Source organism: Dermacentor andersoni, chromosome 7 (genome assembly GCF_023375885.2).
Source record: "Dermacentor andersoni chromosome 7, qqDerAnde1_hic_scaffold, whole genome shotgun sequence".
NCBI lineage: Eukaryota > Metazoa > Arthropoda > Arachnida > Ixodida > Ixodidae > Dermacentor > Dermacentor andersoni.
The window spans coordinates 13,695,395-13,716,848 of record NC_092820.1 but is presented as its reverse complement, the minus strand read 5'-3'; the positions used below and the strand labels follow the sequence as shown (position 1 = coordinate 13,716,848).

Genomic DNA, 21,454 nt, shown 5'->3' with positions numbered 1-21,454 from the left:
TCGTTGAGACACGCGCGAACGGGCCCCGATTTCGAAGCCTATCGTTGACTGATATTATCGCACCGATAACAAAGCTGAGGTGATTCATGCGCTTCCACTTTCCCTATTATACTAAAAAACGTTCTGATGCTCGAATACACACATTTTAGCTTTCGCCAGCTACCCGCGCCGAGATCGGTCCCCACCGAAGCTTAGGCCTAGCGTATCCGCCGAGCCTGTCCTCACGCTATCGGCGCGTCTACGCTCAGGAATCAAGAAGTCTAACAAGGATAAATCACTGTATATTTCATCTTTCGCACCGGTGTTCTTAAATAAAAATTTTTTCATGTCTACAGTGCCAGCACAAGAAGCGATGACCACCGATGTGACGCGTCATAAACACAGGTATATGTGGTATCGCCGAAGGCTCCTAGCACTAGTCTGTGCTTCTTCGACGAAGATATATGACTAGACAGAAGTGTTGACTGAAAGGCATCACTGAACTAAGAAAACGTTGCATATCCATCGCGTGAAGAACAAAACGCGGCTATCGAAATCGGCAGTAGCAGCCCAAACAGCGCCCCGGTTGGCGTTTCATTTAGGACTTTTTTCGAAGCTAAAATACCAATCGCAAGTGAAAATCAATGTTCTGGCACTTGCGAGCATGCTACTCAATACGAACAGCAAATTTTTCTTTGTAGTACAGGCGTGAGCTTTAGTTGCTGGGCGATAGCGCATCTACCATGTCTGTGCGAGACGTAGCTTTGCGAAACTAAAATTGCTTCTAAATTTTGATATGGCAAATTATCCATTCATGCTGGTCTTCTGGCGTGGCGTAGGGAGAAAGAAGAAGACGGCGTACCGAACGGTCACTTTTTTCATGTTCTCCGCTCCAAATGATTTATCGGCCCCTGACCGAGGTGCTGCTCAGGCTTCAGCCAGCAGCAATGACTGCCGTGTTGTGCTACCTCGTCTTCCTACCGGTAAGCTGGTCGTGGACTCCGTTTTCCTGCATGCTGACTCAAGTGGTCGACCGTACAGAGCCCAAGACTTCAGAGACGCCCTTCAGAACGTTGTTGACCTGTAGGAAATAAGTTGCATCGCTCAATCTCAGATGTTGCACGTGTGGATAGTGACGTTCAAATCACCAATCACAAAATCCAAGCTAGTCACGTGCGGAGAATAATCCGTAAAAGGTAGACGCTGCATCGTTATTGAGCCCGAGCCTACGGAAGTAAAAATAAAGCTTTTATGGCTTCCTGAGCGTTTGGAAGACGATTACATTCGAGATGCGCTCCAGGCTTACGGGAAAGTGAAGTCTATATCAGCAAAAAGCTGGAGAGTATCGGAAATGGAACAAATGCGTACCCTAAATCGTGACGTGTTGTTAACTCTTGCCGATGGAGTCGGCGTGGGGGACTTTCCACATCAGCTACATGTTTGTGGAGTGCAGAGCCTTGTATGGATTCCGGGCCGGCCCCCGCTTTGTCTCCGCTTTAACAAGGTTGGCCACATTCGTCGAAACTGCAGAACCCCACGTTGTGAAGCCTGTTGACGCTTTGGCCACACAGCTGAAGAATGTTTTCTGACATACGCCGACAAGTTACGACACAGAACAAGGCCTCCGGACGAAAGCTTGCAGGATCACATAATGGATAATACTGAGGTTCTCGACGCGACTGGAGACGTTCCCTCTTCCGCGCATACCAGCTGTGCCAGTAAGGCCCCTCTAGATGTCAAAGATAATGGCATCGCAGAACTGCCCGTGGAAAAGGAAAGTAGCGAAGAAAAAGAAGCACCCGTTACCACGCAGTCAGTTGCTGCCCATCCAGCGAATGAGGCAGCCGCTGATGACTCATCTGCTAAACCGAAGCATCTCAACACGTGCGCCATGCTGACAGAGGACAGACGAGGTAGCGCGGATACGTCAATTCCGAAGCGCCGTGCGTCTAATAGATCAGAATCAAGCACGGACAGCGAGACGGCCAGTACCATAAGAAAAGCACGTCACGGGAAAACATCGACACACTATGGAAAGTGCCGGCGATCACGGTCCAGGAGGCCTGGTGAGGGTGCGGACGGAGCCTCAATGTTACACTCTAGGACCGACTGCATAGACAAATAAGTCTAAATAGTGGGTAGTCACCATGGCGCTGTCCCAGCAACTTCTCTTCGCAACTTTGAACGTACGAGGCCTTAGGTCTTTGCAGAAACAGGCGCAGCTTTGCCGGCTTTTGTCTAGAAAGCGCCTCGACTTCGTCGCCGTGCAGAAGACGAAGATTGAGAGTGATGACGAGACAGAAAGGGCTTTGCGACCTTTTCTCTCTGAATATAATGTCTGCGTTTCCCACGCTCTTGGTTTACCCGCGGGCTGTTTCTTGTTTCTGAAAAAGAGCCTACTTTGTTCAGCATTTAGCTACCATGTTGACATTGAAGGGCGATATATATGTTGTGATTTTGTGTTGCAGGGTGTGCCATGGCGAATAGTCAACGTCTATGCATTTAATGAAGCTGCAAAACGAATTCTCTTATTTGATACTGTGCGTAGTCTAATAGACTGTGATCGTAAGGCCGTGTTAATGGTAGATTTCAATTGTCTATGTGATCCGAGCGATCGAAGCGGCATTAAAACTCAGCGGGACAGGAGTGATGAAGTTTTGTCTAACGTAATAGAAAATGCAGGGCTAATTGACATAGGAGTGTCGGGACAGGGAGCTCGCTCTTATACACAAATTCAAGGTCGCTCTTACGCCCGCCTTGGTCGAATTTATGTTTCTTCATCACTCCTCTCCCGAGGAGTGTCTTGTATTACTATCCCAGTTTCCTTCTCTGATCATTGCATGGTTATCGCAAAGATTGGTGAGAAATTTGTAACCAATTTCCGACCACAGTGGACACTCTGGAAGCTTCACTCTGAGCTCTTAAATGATCAGGAATTTATTAATCACGTGCGCATGGCCCTAAAAAACTTTCTTTCTACTGACTTGCCGTTATTTACAGCTTGGGAACTCTTTGAACAAGACGTTCGCAAAGTGGCCATAGAAATTGGATCGCAGAAAGCATTCTATAGAAAAAATGAAGAGAAAATGCTTCTTAAGAGCCTATACAACCTTTATCAGATGGAATGCGAAATGCCAGGCACTTATATTGTTGAGATAGAAAATCTTAAATGTGAGTTACAAAAGTATGATGCACTGCGTTACAGAGGTGCGCGAGTTCGATCTCGGTATAGGCGTGCTCTGCAGTCTGAGCAACCAACACGTCAAGCTTTACTTGACGAGCGACGTCACGCTGTTTCCAAATTAATTCAGGAAATATATTCTGAAGGTAGTCTTCTAACAAATACGAGTGACATAATTTCAAAGTTCGAAACTTACTACAGTGTGTTGTTTCGTGCCCGGCCCGATGATCACGATGCAAAAGTCTTAGAGAGTTTTGTGTCTCTTGTAAAAGCTTTGCAGGATGATGACTGTGCATTCATTAGTGATACCCTTACGATACAAGAAATTGAGTTAGCTATTGATCAGCTGCCTCTGTCGAAAACACCCGGCCCTGATGGACTTTCCTGTGAATTTTACAAAGCTTTAAAATCAATTATCAGTCCCATATTATTGGACGTTTTTATTACAAATTTAGAGGCAAACGCCCTTCTGCAATCTTTTTGCTAAACCCTCACAGTTTTCATTCCCAAGAGATCAGATAAAGAGAAACTGCGTTCTGTTGAAAGCTACCGACCAATCACATTGTCAAACGTGGATTATAAAATTTTTGCAAAAGTTTTATCGAATAGATTGCAATTTGCGATGTCAATTCTCATTGGTTCCCATGAGACGTGTGGAATTAGGGGCCGATCCATTCAAACCAACATACATATCGCCCGTGCACTTCTTCAATACTGTTACGGTTCCATTGAGCAGCTTGCAATGCTCCAGGTAGACCTTGCTAAAGCTTTGGATCGTGTCAGTCACTCCTATTTATTTTCTCTTCTGGAGCATGCCAATGTTGGCTCCGTTGTGCTTAAAGGCGTTAAGCTTTGCTATACGTGGTGTACTACTCCTTTAGTTATTAATAGCCAACTCTGTAAACCCGTTTCCATTTGCTCTTCATTAAAATAAGGATGCCCGATGTCCCCATTACTGTTCGCCCTTTATCTTGAACCGCTATGCTTAAGCGTAATTCAGTTGAGTTACATCCATGGCTTCAATATAGTGGGTAATGAAGTAGAAGTCTTAGCTTATGCAGATGATTTAGCGTTATTCTGCACGGATAAGTCCAGTGTTGAAAAGGTAGTATAAACAATAGAGGAATTTGGCAGCGTATGGGGAGCACGAATGAACTCCGCAAAAAGCTTAGGCTAATGGTTTGGCTCATGGTGCTATACACCAGAACTGTTTGCACGCGTTAAGTGGACCGGTGTACCGCCAAAGTATCTTGGCGTGCCGCTAGACGCATATTAATTAAGCGCACACTATTGGAAAAAACGGGTTTCGGCGCTGCAAAGTTACGCCCAGACATTCGTTCCACACCGACTTTCTATTTTTGGGAAAGCCGAGGCCTGCAATAAGTTTTTGGCAACAAAAATTTACTATGTATTGCAAGTTATTCATTGTGCCAGGCTCTACATCCAACGCTTTCACCGAATCTTTGCAACCTTCGTATGGTCTTCAACTTTTGAGCCCATGAGGCGAGACAATATGTTTAGGCCCGGTAGTGAAGGTGGGCTGGGTTTAGTACATCTTTATGTGCGGCAAATAGTGTCTCGTTTCTACTTTTTTCGCGATACATCACATCCTATAATTCGGTCATTCATGCAAGTCACACTTGTTAACGCGTTACCCGATTTAATTGTTTCTTCCAATTTTCCTTCGCGTTTATGCTTGTGGGGGTTCATGCAAGAAGTTTACTTGGCTGTTCGTTTCCTGACAGTTCAGTTGTCCACTGAATACTTGTACTCTGTGTCGCGTAAAACGTTATACAAAGATTTATTGTCCATGCTATTTCCGCTTCCATTTTACCGATCACTATACATTCAATGGCCAGGTCACGATGTACTAAAGCGAGTTCGTAAAAGGTAGACATCCCCTTGCTGCAAAACATTCTTTTATAAACTCCATAATGAAACCACACCAGTAAAAACATGGCTACAGAAAAACGGTATCTTTGTCTCTTCTGTTAACTGTCGCCTTTGTGACGTGCCAGAGACGATTGAACATTGTTTTATTAGCTGCACCGACGCCATACTATTTTGGGATGTCCTCCAACGGACTTTAAAAAGAGACTTTGAGATTAACGCTCATACTGGGCGATGCCTGCTGCCGACCTCTGATAATAGTGCACCTTTCGATATGTTTTTTCGCATCGGAATGCACAGTTTGTGGAAAACGCGAATGATGGACCGAAACGCCGAAACGGTTGTACCTACAAGGGTACATTTCATCCAAATCACACTACACTTAAAGCAGGTTTAGGATGGACTTGGTACACAGCCGGACTGGTATCCCATTTTGGTGAGGTGCCTATCCTTACCACCCTTCTAGAGTGAAACCAACATTTCTACCCACAGTATGAACAATGCCTTTTCTTTGTGTGACTTTCATTGTGCTCTCCCTTCTCTGACTATGCACAACTGGTGAATATCGGGTTGTTGCTACTGTAATAAATACCATGAAAGAAAGAAAGAAAGAAAAGAAAGTTCTGGCGTGACGTATATAGAGGTAAAGTGCCGGGCTTGGTATCTGTAGGTCGGGCCATCGAATCCCGGCTGGAGCAGTTTTATTTTTACGTTATTCTTTCTCCCTTTTTTATTTCACTAAAGCGCTCTTCGTTGCTTTCTGTATTTAAAAAAATGTATACAGTGTCCGGGCACTTAACGCGCTAGAGCCGTTTTTCGCACGAGTAGCCTGTGCCTCCCAGTGTGCCGCGCCGGCCCAGCATCCAGCGCGTGGCACTGGGCCCATAATCTGGCGCACTGGGTCCTAGTGGCACTGCGTTTTGTAATAGGGATGTACCGAAAGAAACATCAAAATAGTTCTTCACTGCGCTCTCTTGCACGTACTGCGACTTCTTATTAAGCGATATCAATTGCCATTTATTTGTAATATTTGATTTCTTTTTAAAGCAACCCATTATTTAGTACCCCCGAAAAAGCCAGGCAGTCGTGGGCCGGGCTCCCGCGAGGTGGGGCACTCGCCGATTGGCTGTTGGCTTCTCCTTTTTCTCCTCGCGTACTTCGCTGTCCTCATTTGGACGTCACTCCGATAAGGAACGGTTCGGAGACGGAACCGAAGTGGAGTCTGGCCCTTGATCTCCCGTATTTGTTAAGCGCGACCATGTTAGTGCATCCCCTACCAGGTGTTCACACTCAGATTTCAGATGTAGAACCTTTAGTGTACTTAAGGAATCAGTGTATATGGCTGCGTTTTTAGATGTTTGCCAGTGATAATCTTTTTAACTACAACCCATACAGCATAAACTTCAGCAGTGTAAACAGAGGCACGTTTTTGTAGACGAATACTTGTTCACCAATTGTCTGTTGCGGCCCCTGCACCACGTGTTCTTTTGTTCTAGAGCCATCAGTGTAGAATGCCATCTTATTTTGATATTTTTCGTGAAGAGCACGGAATTCTTGTATATTGTGTTCGTGTGGGGTGTCTCTTTTCTTTAAATGTGTTAATGTCGAGTCACATAACTGTGTGAAATCGTACGGGACAGTACGGGACATGCACTTGGGTGGACGCCTGTCCTGTGTTTCTTTCGTGTCCCGTTTTACTCGCGCTCTTTTGCCTGTAATAAAGCCATACGAACCAGCTCCTCCAAATTCCGACCCTTTTAAACTAAATAGCTTATCCCTACGAGCGTGTTTGCTTCTTAGATAGACAGTGCTCGTGTTTTAAAGTAAGTTTGAAACTACGATATTACTAGAATAATTAAGTCTAAATTGATTCTGCTGAAGAACGTTTACTTATTCAGAGTTTCTGTAACTTCTCGAAAGAATGTTTTCTAAACGTCTGTTATAGCACTATATAAGAAAATTGGTCTGTATTTGGAAACAGCTATTCACGTCTTAAAGGACAGGTAGAACTTAACATGTGTTTAGGAGCCACAGAAACAAAGGACTATGCAGAGAGCGAGAAAACATGCATAAGACGGGAATTAAAATATCAAGGTTTTCCTCAACCAACCTCAAGGGTACTTTATCCATCCCAGCTGCTTCATAGAGGCATATAAACCGTATTTTCGGGCAGCACAAGCGTATTAACGAGCAAGACCTGTAGTCGAGGCTTATTTAGGATGCATGGAACTTGCCCAGCAAATGTAGCAACATGGGAGTGCAACATAGAAGTTCACGGCTCTGCTGTATATTTATTCTTGCCAAGTATACAGCAGCAGACTAGAGCGCACCAGCCAAGGTTGACTACTCTGCCTACCCGGTATGAAGAGATTGTGCCTCTATTATACCATCTGAAAAACACGCCTCATCGAAAACTTACCGATACTTACATTTACAACTCGCCCCATCACTTCCTTGTCCCTTGTCGCCTGTTTTACGACTTTGTTATTGTCCATTATTAGCATTTGTAAAGCTCTACTAAGCAATTTCGCTCGAGCACCATGTCCCTGGAGCAACGTCTCAGAAGTTCAGAGCGTACTTCTTAGCTTCGAGAACCGAAGCGACGCTCATAATCTGGAGAAAGGCTTGTCTATCACTCCATAAGGAATCTATCGAACGCTTAGAATTTATTTATCATCGCCCTAATGCTATTTTTGCGAAGTACAGACAGTGTTTGCTCTTGGTTATTATACCTACCTGAAGTTGTACGTGGCAATCGGCACTGCAGGAAGAATGCTGCAAATGCAAAAGAAGAAGCAACCGTCATTGAAATGGTGGTAACGACGCATTCACTGTAACAAATGTTTTAGTGCGAAACAATAGTGAGTGCTTGTAGCCTAGCGGGGCTACGAGCCATTGCATTTTTTGCTTGCTTACAGGGGTATGAGCGATTGATGATGATACTTTTTTGGCGACGGAAGCGAAAGAATCCCGGCATCATAGAGTTTCTCACTACACTACCTAGAGGGAAATCTGGCGCTGCTGCGCTGTCGTATGCATGGGAATGCCGGTATATTGTGACTTCGGATTGGCATCGTTCTCGCAGAGACAGGACACCTTGAAGACGCGCTTGGCAAGCACCGTTCTGTCAGTCGCAATGATTCATTTTCTACTAAAACAGCACGTGAAAAGCTGTTTTGGCTTTATTATTACGCAAAAACATGTTTTGTTTAACTGTGAGAACTTGTTATTGCGTGTACGATTATATTTTACGTAAAAAGTATCAGCGGGCCGCTAAAGTTGGAGGACAGACGACATGGTTCGCGCTCGCTTTGAAACAGTTTGCCGCCTGTTCTTGCTTTTCTTCGATTGGTCATGCATTGTAGGTGAGTAAAGATGTAATATGCGTGAATGGAAACGTTTTATTAAGATTTTAATTCGAGAACGCGTTATATGTGTAGCCATATGCACGTTTTAGACGAAGCCTCGTACAACACCAGCCAACACGAGCCTCGCAGACACATATACCGTCATTCCCATGACGGCGCGGTGCCCCCTTAAGAAACTCCCATAGACGGTGGCGCCAGATTTCCCTCTAGGTGTTATAGTGAGAAACTCTATGCCGGGATCCTAGCCATATGTAGATTCGGTGTAAAATTTTCATGATCAGCAAAGGATCATACCCCGTTAAGCAAACAAAAATGCAATGGCTCATCGCCCTCGCCCACTGCGTACATTCATTGGAATCACACATACAACGTACAGAACAACATACGTTTCAATAAAGAACAAGCTGAAAACAAGCATCTATCATCATCAGCAATGGTCCATACTCCCCTAAGCAATAGAAATGCAATGCCTTATAGCCCCGTGAGCAATGGCTCATACCCCCGTAAGGCAGAGGCTACAAGCACTCAGCAAAGTGAAGCGAGCAGTGCATACATTCATTGAAATCTCCTATGCAACACACAGACCAGCATACGTTTTAATAAAGAACAAGCTCAAGACAAGCACCCGAAATATCAATAAAGCATTGCATAGCCCCCTTAACAGTTGCACTGGTGCTTCTGCAACATCTTCGCTGGATATCTGCTTTCGCAGGGCCGGTATGGCGAGTCACTTTTTTTTGAAGCCGCACCGAATTATAATGGGTGGTTATGTGTGCAAAGCTGGGTCTTAAACACGCGATAATCCTTGAGTGGTGTAGCGAGAAAGTGGCATGAGTTATGCTTCTTAGAGCATGTCTGCAAAGTTTTGTGTATGTGGAAAAATGGCTTACTCTAGATATTCCGAAATAGATCAATTTCAGCGATGGGACCAGGTACTGTGTCACTGTTTATTTCGGCTTCCCCACTGTTCAAAGAGACCAAAAGACAGATGACGCCAAAGCCTCAGTGTATTCAACGAAATGAAACGACCCCATCTTACTGATTCCTTCAAGGTTACTCCATATCCAACCTGAAGGGAATGGACATGAACTGAGAAATCTTGTCTGTCTACAGTGGAGCTTAAAATGAATACGCAAGACAGGCAGAGGAAATGCAGAAGACATATCCACAGGCCGATCAGTCCCTGTACGAAGTTACGATGGCCGCGAAAAGGAGCACTGCGAGCAGATAAGCTTAAGGCCAAAATACAACTTGCGGTACGCGCAACACCTTGCCTTTGTGATAGACGGCGTCAGATACGACTTCCTTGTCTTTCGCCCGGACATGAAATCGTTGAGGCTAAGCATTCTTTGGGACGACACTGTCTGTGAGCTCCAATGGAGATAATTCTAAACCAATGACTAAAGCAAATCGAATTTAAATGCCGAATACTGGAGACAGTATTCAGAAACTCAACCAAAGATTGCTCTGCTCGGGAAGCTATGCTCCTGCTACCACCTAGTCTGAAGTTTCATTTTAACTACAGGATACAACTATAATCCAGAAAAAGACGTACAACGTATCGACAGAAAAGAAGATAGGACTAAAAGCGGAAATTCAAAAAATATTAGACGCTGATATCATCCATCCACCTGTGTCGCCATTTGCATCGCCAGTCACCATGGCCCCAAAAGAAAACGGTAGCCTCAGACTGTACGCTGACTATAGAGTGATAAACCTCCCACAGGCAGCTGAATGCAGTGCTCAACATGTGACTCAACATGTGACTCAAATGTGACTCAACATGTCACGGCGCAGAGTGGGTGCGAGCACACGCTGGTCGGAATTCATGCGAGAGAAATTGGCAGCTCGGGTAATTTATTTGTAATGAGCGCGTACTGCCGGCCGTCACAACGGCAGTACGAATTTGACCGCATCGTGAGCCAGGCGAAAGGGTTGGCGGGGACCAGACCGCTCCTGACCCTCGGCGACTTTAACGCCCCTCACACAACTTGGGGCTATGAGTTTCAGTCTAAGAGAGGAAAAGCATTGGCCAAAGCAATGAAGGATCACGAGATGGCCCTCCTCAATGAGCCGGACGTAACCACCAGAAGAGGCAACAGTACCGCGAGGGACACCACGCCAGACCTGTCGTGGTTATCAGGCACGCTAGACGTCTCCTGGAGAAGAGAAGAAGTGGACCTGGGGTCTGACCACAGCGTGATCGGCATCACAATCCGAGGCTCGCGAAGATGAGAAAGTTTACCCAAGAACAAGAAGAGGCGTCCGAGGAAGAATCGGGACAAGCTGAAACACAAAGGACCTACACCGAATGGGTGAGGGACCAGAAGAAGGCCCTCAATAAATTTACCCAAGAAATCGCAACGACGTCGCAGACACCGTACGTGGACGCCAGACTGACCCACCTGTGGGCGGCCCGACACTCGTTAACGCGGCAGTGGAAACGTCAGAGACACAACAGAAAGCTGGCCAAGCGCATAGCAGTCTTGAGCAAACAGATCGCCGAGCACGCGGCCAAACTATGTAAGGAAAATTGGCTGAAGACCTGCGACGGCCTGCAGTGCAAGCTCTCGACGTGGAAGACGTGGTGTCTCTTGAGGCATCTGATCGGCCCGCTGAGTAGCAAAACTGCGACCAATCGCAACCTCACCAAAGTATTGAACACGTACAAGGGAGACGGCCGCAGGCTCCTGGAAGACCTGAAGGCCAAGTACTTCAAGGCAGAGAAGGGCCCGTACCCGGTGCCCGAGAGGTACGAAGGACCCGACAACGAAGAACTGGACCGGCCGTTTACCATGACGGAACTGTGGACAGCGATAGATGACTGTAACAAGAGAAGTGCACCCGGCAGGGACGCCATAACTTACAAATTACTCGGTAACATGAGCGGTAAAGCGGCCAGCGGCCTCCTAGAGCACATTAACGAAGCCTGGGAGAGCACGCAGTTGCCGAAGGAATGGAAGGACGCCGAGGTCCGCTTCATTCCAAAGCCCGGCAAGGCCCTCACGATAGACAACATGCGGCCCATCTCTCTCACATCCTGCGTGGGGAAGGTGATGGAGCGCATGATCCTTCGCCGGCTGCAGAAGCACCTCGAAGAAACGGATCAGATGCCATAGACGATGTACGGCTTCAGGCAACATCTCAGCACCCAAGACCTGATGATCCAACTTCAGGAACTGGTCGTCAAGCCGGCAATGAGGCACGCGCCGCGCGGGATACTCGCTCTCGACCTGAAGGGAGCGTTTGACAACGTGTCCCACGCGAGCGTGTTGCAGAATCTGAACAAAACCCGGTGTGGCCGAAAGACATTTGGCTACATAAAAGATTTTCTATCAAACCGAACGGCGACCATCAGGATAGGGGAGGAGAAGTCGGACCCTGTCGAACTCGGCGATAGGGGCACCCCTCAGGGATCGGTCTTGTCGAACCTGCTCTTCAATCTGGCCCTGCTGCCCCTGCCCGATCTACTTACGCAAATTGAAGGCGTGGACCACGCGTTTTACGCCGACGATATTACGGTGTGGACGGCCCGAGCCGGATCCGATGCCTGGATGGAGGAAGTCTTCCAGCGGGCGGCAACGACCGTGCACGAGTACGCAAAGTCGTTCGGACTGAGCTGCGCTCCCCAGAAATCACAGCTGCCCATGATCCAACCGGGAAAATCCAAGGAGCTGCTGCCGAACGTGATTATCACCATCGCCGGAAGTACCATCAAGCCAACACAGCAGATTAGGATTCTCGGCCTACTACTTCAGAGCGACGGGAAGGCACAGGCCGCCATCACAAAGATCAAGACTTCAACCGAACAGATACTTGGTATGATTCGGAGGGTATCTAATAGAAACCGAGGCCTTAAAGAGGGCGATGCCATGCGCCTGGTACGCGCGTTCGTCGTGTCGCGGGTTACCTACTCCGCACCGTATCTCCAGTTGACGAAGGCGAATAGGGACACCCTAAACACGATGCTTCGTAAGGCAACGAAACAAGCACCGGGCATGCCCATTTACTCGTCCACTCAAAAACTGCTAGACATGGGCGCCCACAACACGGTGGAGGAGCTCATCGAAGCCCGCCTCTCTAATCAGAGAATCCGGCTCAGTCACACGGAACACGGACGAGCCTTCCTACGCAAAATAGGATGGCAGATCGAGCCAGTACCCATAAAGACGGCCCTTACGGAAGACTGGAAAACGATCATCCAGACAAAACCCCTTCCCCGGAACATGACGCCGGGCAACGACGACGAGAGGCGCACCGCGCGAGCTAAAGCCCTAGCCCGGAAGCTGGAAGAGAACCCCAGGGTCCTCTACGCGGACGCCACGCTCCGAAAACACAGTGACCGTGCAGCGGTGGTGGTTACATCAAAAGCCAGGCTGATCGTCAGCGCGTCCCTGAAGACAACAGACCCCGCAGTTGCCGAAGAAGTGGCCGTGGCTCTCGCACTCGCACAGCCGAGAGTGGACACCGTAGTCACCGACTCAAAGACAGCCTACAGAAGCTTCCGCAGGGGGGTAATCTCCTCCGCGGCCCGAGCCATTCTAGCCAAGCACAAGCTCCGGGAAGAGCCATAGAGCTCATGTGGGTCCCGGCTCACTCGCAGGTAGCAGGCAACACCATCGCCGACTACCATGCCCGAGAAATGTCAATCCGGGCCGAGCACGAGCCGGGAGAGCTACCGCACCCGGTTACCAGCTTTCGGGACATTACCCAGATGTACCGAGAGGAAAGGTGCAGACTGCCAGAACCGCACCCCAAACTCGCCAGGCAACAACAGACGATCCTGCGTCGAGTGCAGGCGGGATCGCTTGCGCATCCCGTTCTCATGAACCGCATGTACCCTGCGGAATACGATATCATCTGTCCTTTTTGCAGAAGAGAGAAGGGCACCCTGCCGCACGTCTTGGAAGAGTGCACAGAACGCAAGACCCCCCCTCCTCCCCTTCCCACCAACACCCCCAATCCCCAGCGCCTGAGCGATGGGAGACCTTGTTATCCGGCCCCGCCCTACCGATTCAGCTCGCACTGACGGACAGGGGCCAGGAGCTGCTGGAAGCATATGGGCCCCGTAACTAGGGAACCACCCCGTCTGGTGCCTGCGTGCACCACCGATTTATTTCGGGCCCAGCAAATGTTGCTTCATCATCATGAATGCAGTGCCTGCAGTAGACAGCGTCATTGGCAAAACAGGAGGATATACCGGTTTCTCCAGGACAGATTGTGGGCAAAGGCTTCTGGAAAATGCCACTTTAAAAGATAACCAAGCAATACACCACCTCTGTGACTCCATTTGACATTTGTGAGTACAATCGTCTTCCGTTTGGTTTGAAAAACTCGCCCAGCGGGTTTCAGAAGATTGTTACTGTTCTGAACGTTTTTCCTGGTCGCTTTCGCAATGTGTATGTAGACGACCCATTGCAGGTGCCAAGAGTGAGCAGCAACCTGAAGTACGCCTTGCACATGCTCTCCCTGCCTTGTAACACTGTAAAGGCGAATTTCGAAGAAGCAAGAATTCCTGAAAACAAAATCACCTTTTGGGTCGAGTATTGCATGGTACCACTAATCACGCCAAAGAGTCCATGACGCGCATCGGTACACAGAGGCTTACGTCCATTCGCTTCGCGTATTTTGGGGACCAGTTACCCATTTCAGAGCGCTTATTCGAGTCTATGCTGCGAAGACACGGTGCTTGACAAGGTTGACGCAAAATGATGTATCGTTTAGCTTGTGAGGGCATGACTCACAAGCGCCCCCTTGTCTCGCGCCCCCTTGTGCTGTTTTCCCTGCAACGCTCTCACGTCTCTTGTAATCCGGCTTCGCCGCGTAGCTATGCGCCACCGGAGGTCGGTCGTTACCCAATGGGGAACCAGCGCTGGATAGGCGGCGCGTCGAAAAGAGTGCGTTGCGCGCCCCCCTGGCGATGAAACGCAGCATATTCCAGCCGCTCGACCACACGACACACACGTGCGCGGCCGCATTAGACAGTTTTAGTTACACGTACGTAGAGGCTTCACGTACGCAAACGTGAAAAGCCTACGTACCTTACGTGCACGCCATCTGAAACGCTTTTAGCTACACGTACGCGACGCACGCCAAGAGGGACCCCGTAGCTCCATCTATCGGGAAATGTGAACATGGCGGTAGCCTGTTCAATCCTGTCGCCGTGTTTCGATGCGAGCCGTCTGCGCACACGCGGCCCGCTATCGCTTGTTCGTGATCTCGCGGAACTATTGCGCGAAGCTGTCTACGTGCGCAAGAAACGCACGCAAAGAATTGAATCTCACGTACGTCCGTGAGACGCGCGCGCGCCCGCTACGTTGTACGCATGCGCACTGCTGACACGTAGAAGCTCTACGTACGCAAGGCCCCTACGTACGTGTAACTAAAACTGCCTATTATTGTTCGTACGTTTCCGTTTTCGCGCCGCTTCAAGTGGACAGTTTCCGTAAAGAAGCTAGCGCCATCAAGTGAAGAAATGACGAAAAAAGCTTTTTAAGCTTTATATATTTTTCACAGTGTGTCGCGGCGAGCACGTGTGTTTCTTTAACGGTTGCGCCGTGGCCCGTTGCCATACTTGCGTGGCAGCCTGCCTCGCAAATCTAGAAGCTATGGCTACGGTTGTGCTGCACTATGATTTCAGAAGTATTAGTTGGCCTGAAGACATTCCATATTTCTCTCGCTAGACATAAAAAAATTCTGATGTTACTTCGCCACAGCAGTCAATGGAGAAGAAAGCTTTATCGCATCAGCTGACTCGCGCAAGCAAAGCTTTGAGTACTCCGCTGCTGGATCCGTAACAACGCTGGCTACATTTAGCATTAATTACATAAATTTACCGGATGCATCTCAGCGCCGAGTCCTCATCCGCATGCGCATTTTTAAAAACACATGGGCGGCTTAGTCGCGCGTGCGCCGGCAGTATGGGCACACAACTCGCATTACAAGGCAGCTTCGCTCCCACATAATTCTTGGCAATGAATGGATAATATTTACCTTTCGTATCGTTCGCTTGGTACAGTGGCGTTGGAAGGGGCTAGGCGGTGGTATTGCGAAGCAAAAATGGTTGGTACATATGCCGGATGGTGCATGCTATTGCTCATTTTGTTTCCGACGAAATGCCGAATGCAGATTCTGCACACACGCGAAATTTCATTTAGAAACCAGCCCGACACTGCTTGACAGGGCGACAAGACGGGACTTCGGGAACTTACTCCGCTCGCCTGACTGCTTGGATCCAACGCCGCCTCCGTTCTTGTTCGTAGGGTTTAGATAGAAAGACGCAGAAGGATACTTCCTCCCTCATCCCGACGTAGTTGTGGCACTTGTTTTCACAACAGTATCGTCGGCGTCCTTTTGTTTTCCTTCGACTTTCAGGGCCCGCAACGCCACTACAAGTAGCAATTTTCGTCCGCGGGATCGGCTGCATTGTGCACGTTCTGACCGCCAGGGCGGCGCTGCAGGCGTCGTGAAAGCTCCAGCGCTGGTTCCCCATAGTACGAAAGATAGCGTCAGTATTGCGTTTACTAACGCCTTCTAACGGCGCGATTCATCGGACTCATAAGGGAGTCCTGTTTCGGACCTGAACATCGCCCCTGATGGCTCCGTGGTCGCTGTGCATGCGTGAGCTGAGAGCAGGAGAGAAAAGAGAACAACTCTTTCTCGCAGGATGTGACGTCACATTGTTGCTTGTTTTTACTTTTTTGAAAGAGCTACTCTCGAACGTAGATTAGCCATTGCCGTCGTGTCAGCTAAAAGACGTTCTGCGCGCGCTTTTGTGCATGTCGAAAGCGTATAACGCTCGCGATATTCGTGCGAGCGCAGTTTGACTTGAGCAATCGTGGGCTTCGACTCCGTGACATTTGCTTTCGTCATATGCGAGTTAGGGGCTTGCCCACAGGTAAACCACCGCTGTACTTAGGTGAATACCTTGCTTTTCGTGGTCCTGAAATAAAGGGCGCGTCACTGCGATGGCGACTTCAATCGAGTGCGGTAATTGCTGCACATTACGGGCGATTTAATTGCACAATACGTGCTGCATTATCGGTGTACACAGAGAAAACTTATCCTGTGAGTCTTATTTCCTTCAGTCAGTCGGTTACATGTTTCGCTCTTATCCAGTGCACGTTTCTTGATAACCGCTAACGATCTGCTTCAAATATCGACGAAATGTCTTTTGATCGTGCAGATGTTTTTTTTTTTTTTATTCACACAACTGGCGATGGGCAGCAGCGTACAGCCGTGAGTTTTCCTTTCGAGCAAACCTTTTCAAATTGAAGTTTTCGCTCATGTTCGCGAGATAGCAAATTTAAGTGTTGCGCCCGCTGCTGTACTTTTTCGATTCCATGCGACCTAGATTTAAGCTGCCTCAGGTTGTATTAACGCAGCAGAGGCTTTTAGAAAAATAGTTGTCACCTGAGAAATCAATGCAGTGTGCCAGTTCTTTTGGAATGGTGCTATTTGTGAAATTGATTATATTTCCCCTAGTCATGCTCAACTGCTTACTGGTCAGATGCTTGAAGTTCTGAAGTATTTGCAAAGTTTCCCTTCCAACTCAGCATTGTAACCGACGCTTCTCGGAAGTATGAGTGTGGTATTTGCCCCTGCAGCGCTGCCTTGAGTTGAAGTTCAAATTGTGCCCACCACCGGTCTATCCGTGTGCCAATAGAAAGTACAAAGAATTCATTTCTCAATTGTCGAAACATTTCTTTTTCATTCCCTCTGCAAGAAATTTGTTTACTTCTTTTCCTGGTCATTGTGGGCTCGCACACATTGAAGTTTTGGGTAGTTTGGCAAAAGCATTTCATGGTGGGCTTGTGGGTTTTTATTTTTTTTTATTTAGCGCATTGCCCTTCTGACTGGTCAAATTGTTTACACACCAACGGTAACTGCATTACAAATATTTCACTTCCTTGGAATGTCTGTTCCATGGCGCTCATAACAGTACACGGTTGAATTTGGCACATGCACCTTCATATGGCCAAGTGTAGGTTTGTATTGCAATGGAAATAAGAACATGAGTGCTTCTTCAATTGTCTTCATCACATTGCTGATGCCTTCTTCAATGTGTGAAAATGGCTTGTAACAATATTGCTATGTTTCATGTGAGGATATGGAATAGAATAACTTTCTTCTTTTATGCTGAAGGTATTCAGCCGAAAAAATATCTAGACAGCTACCCCTTCTGCCTGTTGGGCTTCAAATCTTATAGAAAATGGTGTGAGCAGCTTGGAGTGTGCCTGAAGAGTAATGCTACTTTGTGGATGATCATATTGTTGCTGTTAGGAAGATGACATCTTAGGCACATTTTTTTCATACAATTAACACAAATGTTTCCATCGTTCCCCTTGTGGCTCAATCGTAGTAGACCTGTTCGTTTTTCAGTTACTTTGTTGTTTATTTTTGTTACATATCAGTATTATGTACTATCAAGTTAGTGGAAATATAAAGCTATTCGATGTTGTATTCATGGGGAATCCTAGCCGATCCCTCGTCATGGGTATGTGCCATATGTCACAGGTAACAGTCATTGTAGTCTCTCTTCTTGTGGTAAAAGTATCCCAAAGCCTATTTTGTACGCCTGCAGATGAGTTGAGATTTAGACATCAATGCCAGCTCACAAAGCATCTTATACGGCAATCAGCCAGCCACCTCCGCAGAAGTAGAATTCTGCAGTTTCCAATCGTACTGTTTCTGTTGTTCTTGGCAGAGATGTTGATTGTACGCAGAGGGAATATATTGTAGGACAATAAAAATAACTTGTGATGACAAGGGTCATATATGATGGAAATTATAGTAGACTATGACCAGCCTTAGTGCAAGCCCTGCGGTACCTAAAAAAATGAGTAAAGTGCTGGTTTTCATATGCAATAATTGCTGTGGGCATCAAGCTCACAATTCTCTTCTTGGAACATCACCCAGGAATACCCACTCTAAACACTCTGTCACATGCACTGTGACAGCATCTGCTTTGATCTACTTAATTGCATATCAGTAAAGATGGGTCTAGTTCACTAAAGACTGACAATGCTGCATTCGAATGGAACCAAACCGTTCTGGAAACGTTATTGAAACCAGCTAAGCAGGTTGTCGAGAACTTTTAATCTGGCAAAATGACAAAATGAAAGTTATTTGTAATAAGTGATGCAATGCTGATGAGGTTTGAGCATGCATTTCAAGCTGCTTGGCCTTCATTATCTCTAGTAATAGTGAACCTGCCAAATTGGCAAGGGTCTTGAATGAATTCTTCACTAGGCCCAACTATTCTGTTGCTGCCCTATATTGCCTCTATAGGAAGAGTGCACAACAAAAATCTTGTGGCTTCCTGTTATCATAATACCCTATAACTTCCTTAGATGTAGGGCCATTTGATATTCACCAATAAATATTTACACAGGATTTAGATGAGGCCTTTAAAGATGTGTCCCTCATGCTTACATGTAAAGGAGCTCTGACATTAAACTTTTGGGCTGAATTTTTTTATATTAATGTGGTTCCACATGGCAGCTTTTATGACCATACCATGCCACTGAAAGCTGCGTGTGCTTTGAGCGATTCTTAATGTGTGCTAAGATTTGCTTCACTAAATAAATGTTCTTATGACTCTTCTCAAACATCTAAATTAAAATTAATTTAATTCTAGTGTTCTATAAGTCACAATCACGATACGATTACGAGGCGTGCCATACTTGCGGACTCCGGCTTAACTTTTATCGCCTGAGATTTTTAACATGCACCCACTCCACAGTGTGCACCAAGACAGAAAGGAAAGACCAATGTTGTGCTGCATACTGGTCCCAACATGCTCAGTTTTCAATTACTCTTAGCGACCATTTAGCCATTTATTTAGTCACTGACACATCTCATACGGCAAAATACATCACTGCGAAAATAATATATCAGGACATCAACATGGTTGCACTGTCTCAGTTCCGAGATGAACTCGTCACGACTGCTTGGAACGAAGTTCTTGCGTGATCTTCGGCTGATACCGCAATGAGCACTTCACTGAAATTTTTTCATCTCTCTATAAACGATGCTTCCCTTACAAAGAAATAACTAAACCAAAACATGCACGTAAACCTTGGATAACAATAAGTCACATAAAAATGACACGTACAAAAAACAGGCTGTACCAGGTGTTCTTGAAAAATCGCGATTTAGATGCCCTAAGAATGTTTAAAATTTACAGAAAGAATCTCTCCAAAATATTAAGGCAAGCGAAACGTAATTGTTACTTTACTATCTTCGACGGCATCATAGACACCAAACAAATGTGGAAAACCCTAAACACAATTATATTTACACATAAACAAGCGCCGCACGTCAACGAAATTAAAATTCACAAACATGTATTTAAGGGAAAAGCGTTGGCCAATAAATCTATAGACCACTTTAGTTCTTTATCGGACAGTACTCACGATGAGAATGCGTTAAGTTATTTACCCACGCCAATAACACCCTCGTTATTTATTTGCCCCACAGAACAATCTGAGGTAACTAACGTTTTTATGAAACTTAAAAAAGTAAAAGCGAAGACATTGACGGCATAAAAATGGAACCGGTTATTTTTGTCATCGATTTATTAGTACCTTGTTTGACCCATATATATCATCTTGTTTTAAACACAGGTCTCTTCCCTCAGCGTATGAAAAAGGCCAAGGTCGCGGTACTTTACAAAAGTGGCGACAAAAACGAAATGAGTAATTACAGACCAATATCGGTATTGCCAGTATTTTCAAACGCTCTGGAAAAAATTATTTTCACTAGACTGTCAAAATTTTTGGACATGCATTCTGCGATTACAGCGGCGTCATTCGGTTTCAGGTCAGGTGTATCGACAGACACAGCACTTCTACATCAGAAAGAGGTCGTACTAGGCAACATTGAAGCAAGAAAGCTCACACTAGGCGTATTCGTAGATTTTACAAAAGCGTTTGATAGGATTGATCACCAAACATTGTTAGAACCATTGCCCTATTATTGCATCAGAGGCGTTACACTTGATTTAATAAGGAGCTATCTTAGCGATCGGTACCAGTGTGTATCAATAAATAGAGAAATATCTATGCCCCAAAAAATCAGACGTGGTGTACCACAGGGAAGTATATTAGGCCCTCTTTTATTTAACCGTTATATTAAAGATATTGTAAACATAGATCGATCAATTACATACATTATCTATGCAGATGACACGAGCTCATTTTTACAGGAGCAAACCTAGATGAGTTGATTCAAGTAGCTAATGAAACTTTACACAAATTATCCGAATGGTCTTGTCGTAATTCGCTACAAATCAACAGCTCTAAAACCAAGGCCGTTTTTTTCCGCGCGAAAGGAACGGCTTGCAACTACTCGCATACACTGCTACTAAATAATTTTGAAATTGAACTTTCAGAGACTGTCAAAACATTAGGTATTATCTTTCATCAACATATGCTGTGGGATTCTCACATTGAAGAATTATGTATTAAGCTAAGAAAAGCCCTAGGTATGCTAAGGAGGTGTCAGTCGTCTCTGCCAGTTCCCCAGAAACTTCATATTTTAATGCGCTTTTTAGTTCCTACCTACGCTACTGCCAGTTGGTATGGGCATCTGGAACTCAAACATCAAAGAAAAAGATATATACACTTCAGAAGTGGGCTTTGCGGGCTGTTGCAAATTTAGGCTAGAAAGACCATACATCTCATTTATTTATGAAGTTTAAGGTTCTAAAATTCAGTGTTGCCTATGAACATCAATTGTTGTTGTCGTTGAGGTCTGAAATTCGCAGAAATAGCCTAAACTTGAGAGGTTTAGCGCATTTAAAGCCGAACATTTCATTGCGTCCCATCAGAAATTCTGAACACTGGCACATTCCCCGAGCACGAACGAACTACGGTCTCCAAATGTTAAAATTCACCATTCCACACGTACTCAATACGTTCAAGCTTACCGAAGATCACTTGCATGTCCTTTCAGGCAGGGAGCTATTCAACATGTTTACATAATCCGCTGCAAGCCCAGAAAAATTCTGTAGAAATAAAGCACTCCTTTCTGT

General features: G+C 46.2%; 1 protein-coding gene across 3 annotated transcripts in view; it reads right to left on the bottom strand.

The window, feature by feature from the left end:
- The window catches only part of LOC129386005 (chymotrypsinogen B-like), a 717,527-nt gene that overhangs the window by 602,147 nt on the left and 93,926 nt on the right, over positions 1 to 21,454 (bottom strand). For all 3 annotated transcript variants that reach the window (XM_055073202.2, XM_055073201.2, XM_055073200.2), the window contains exon 2: positions 7,787 to 7,825. In XM_055073202.2, coding sequence (XP_054929177.1) covers positions 7,787 to 7,825 — 39 coding nt within the window. The remainder of the gene's footprint in view (positions 1 to 7,786; positions 7,826 to 21,454) is intronic.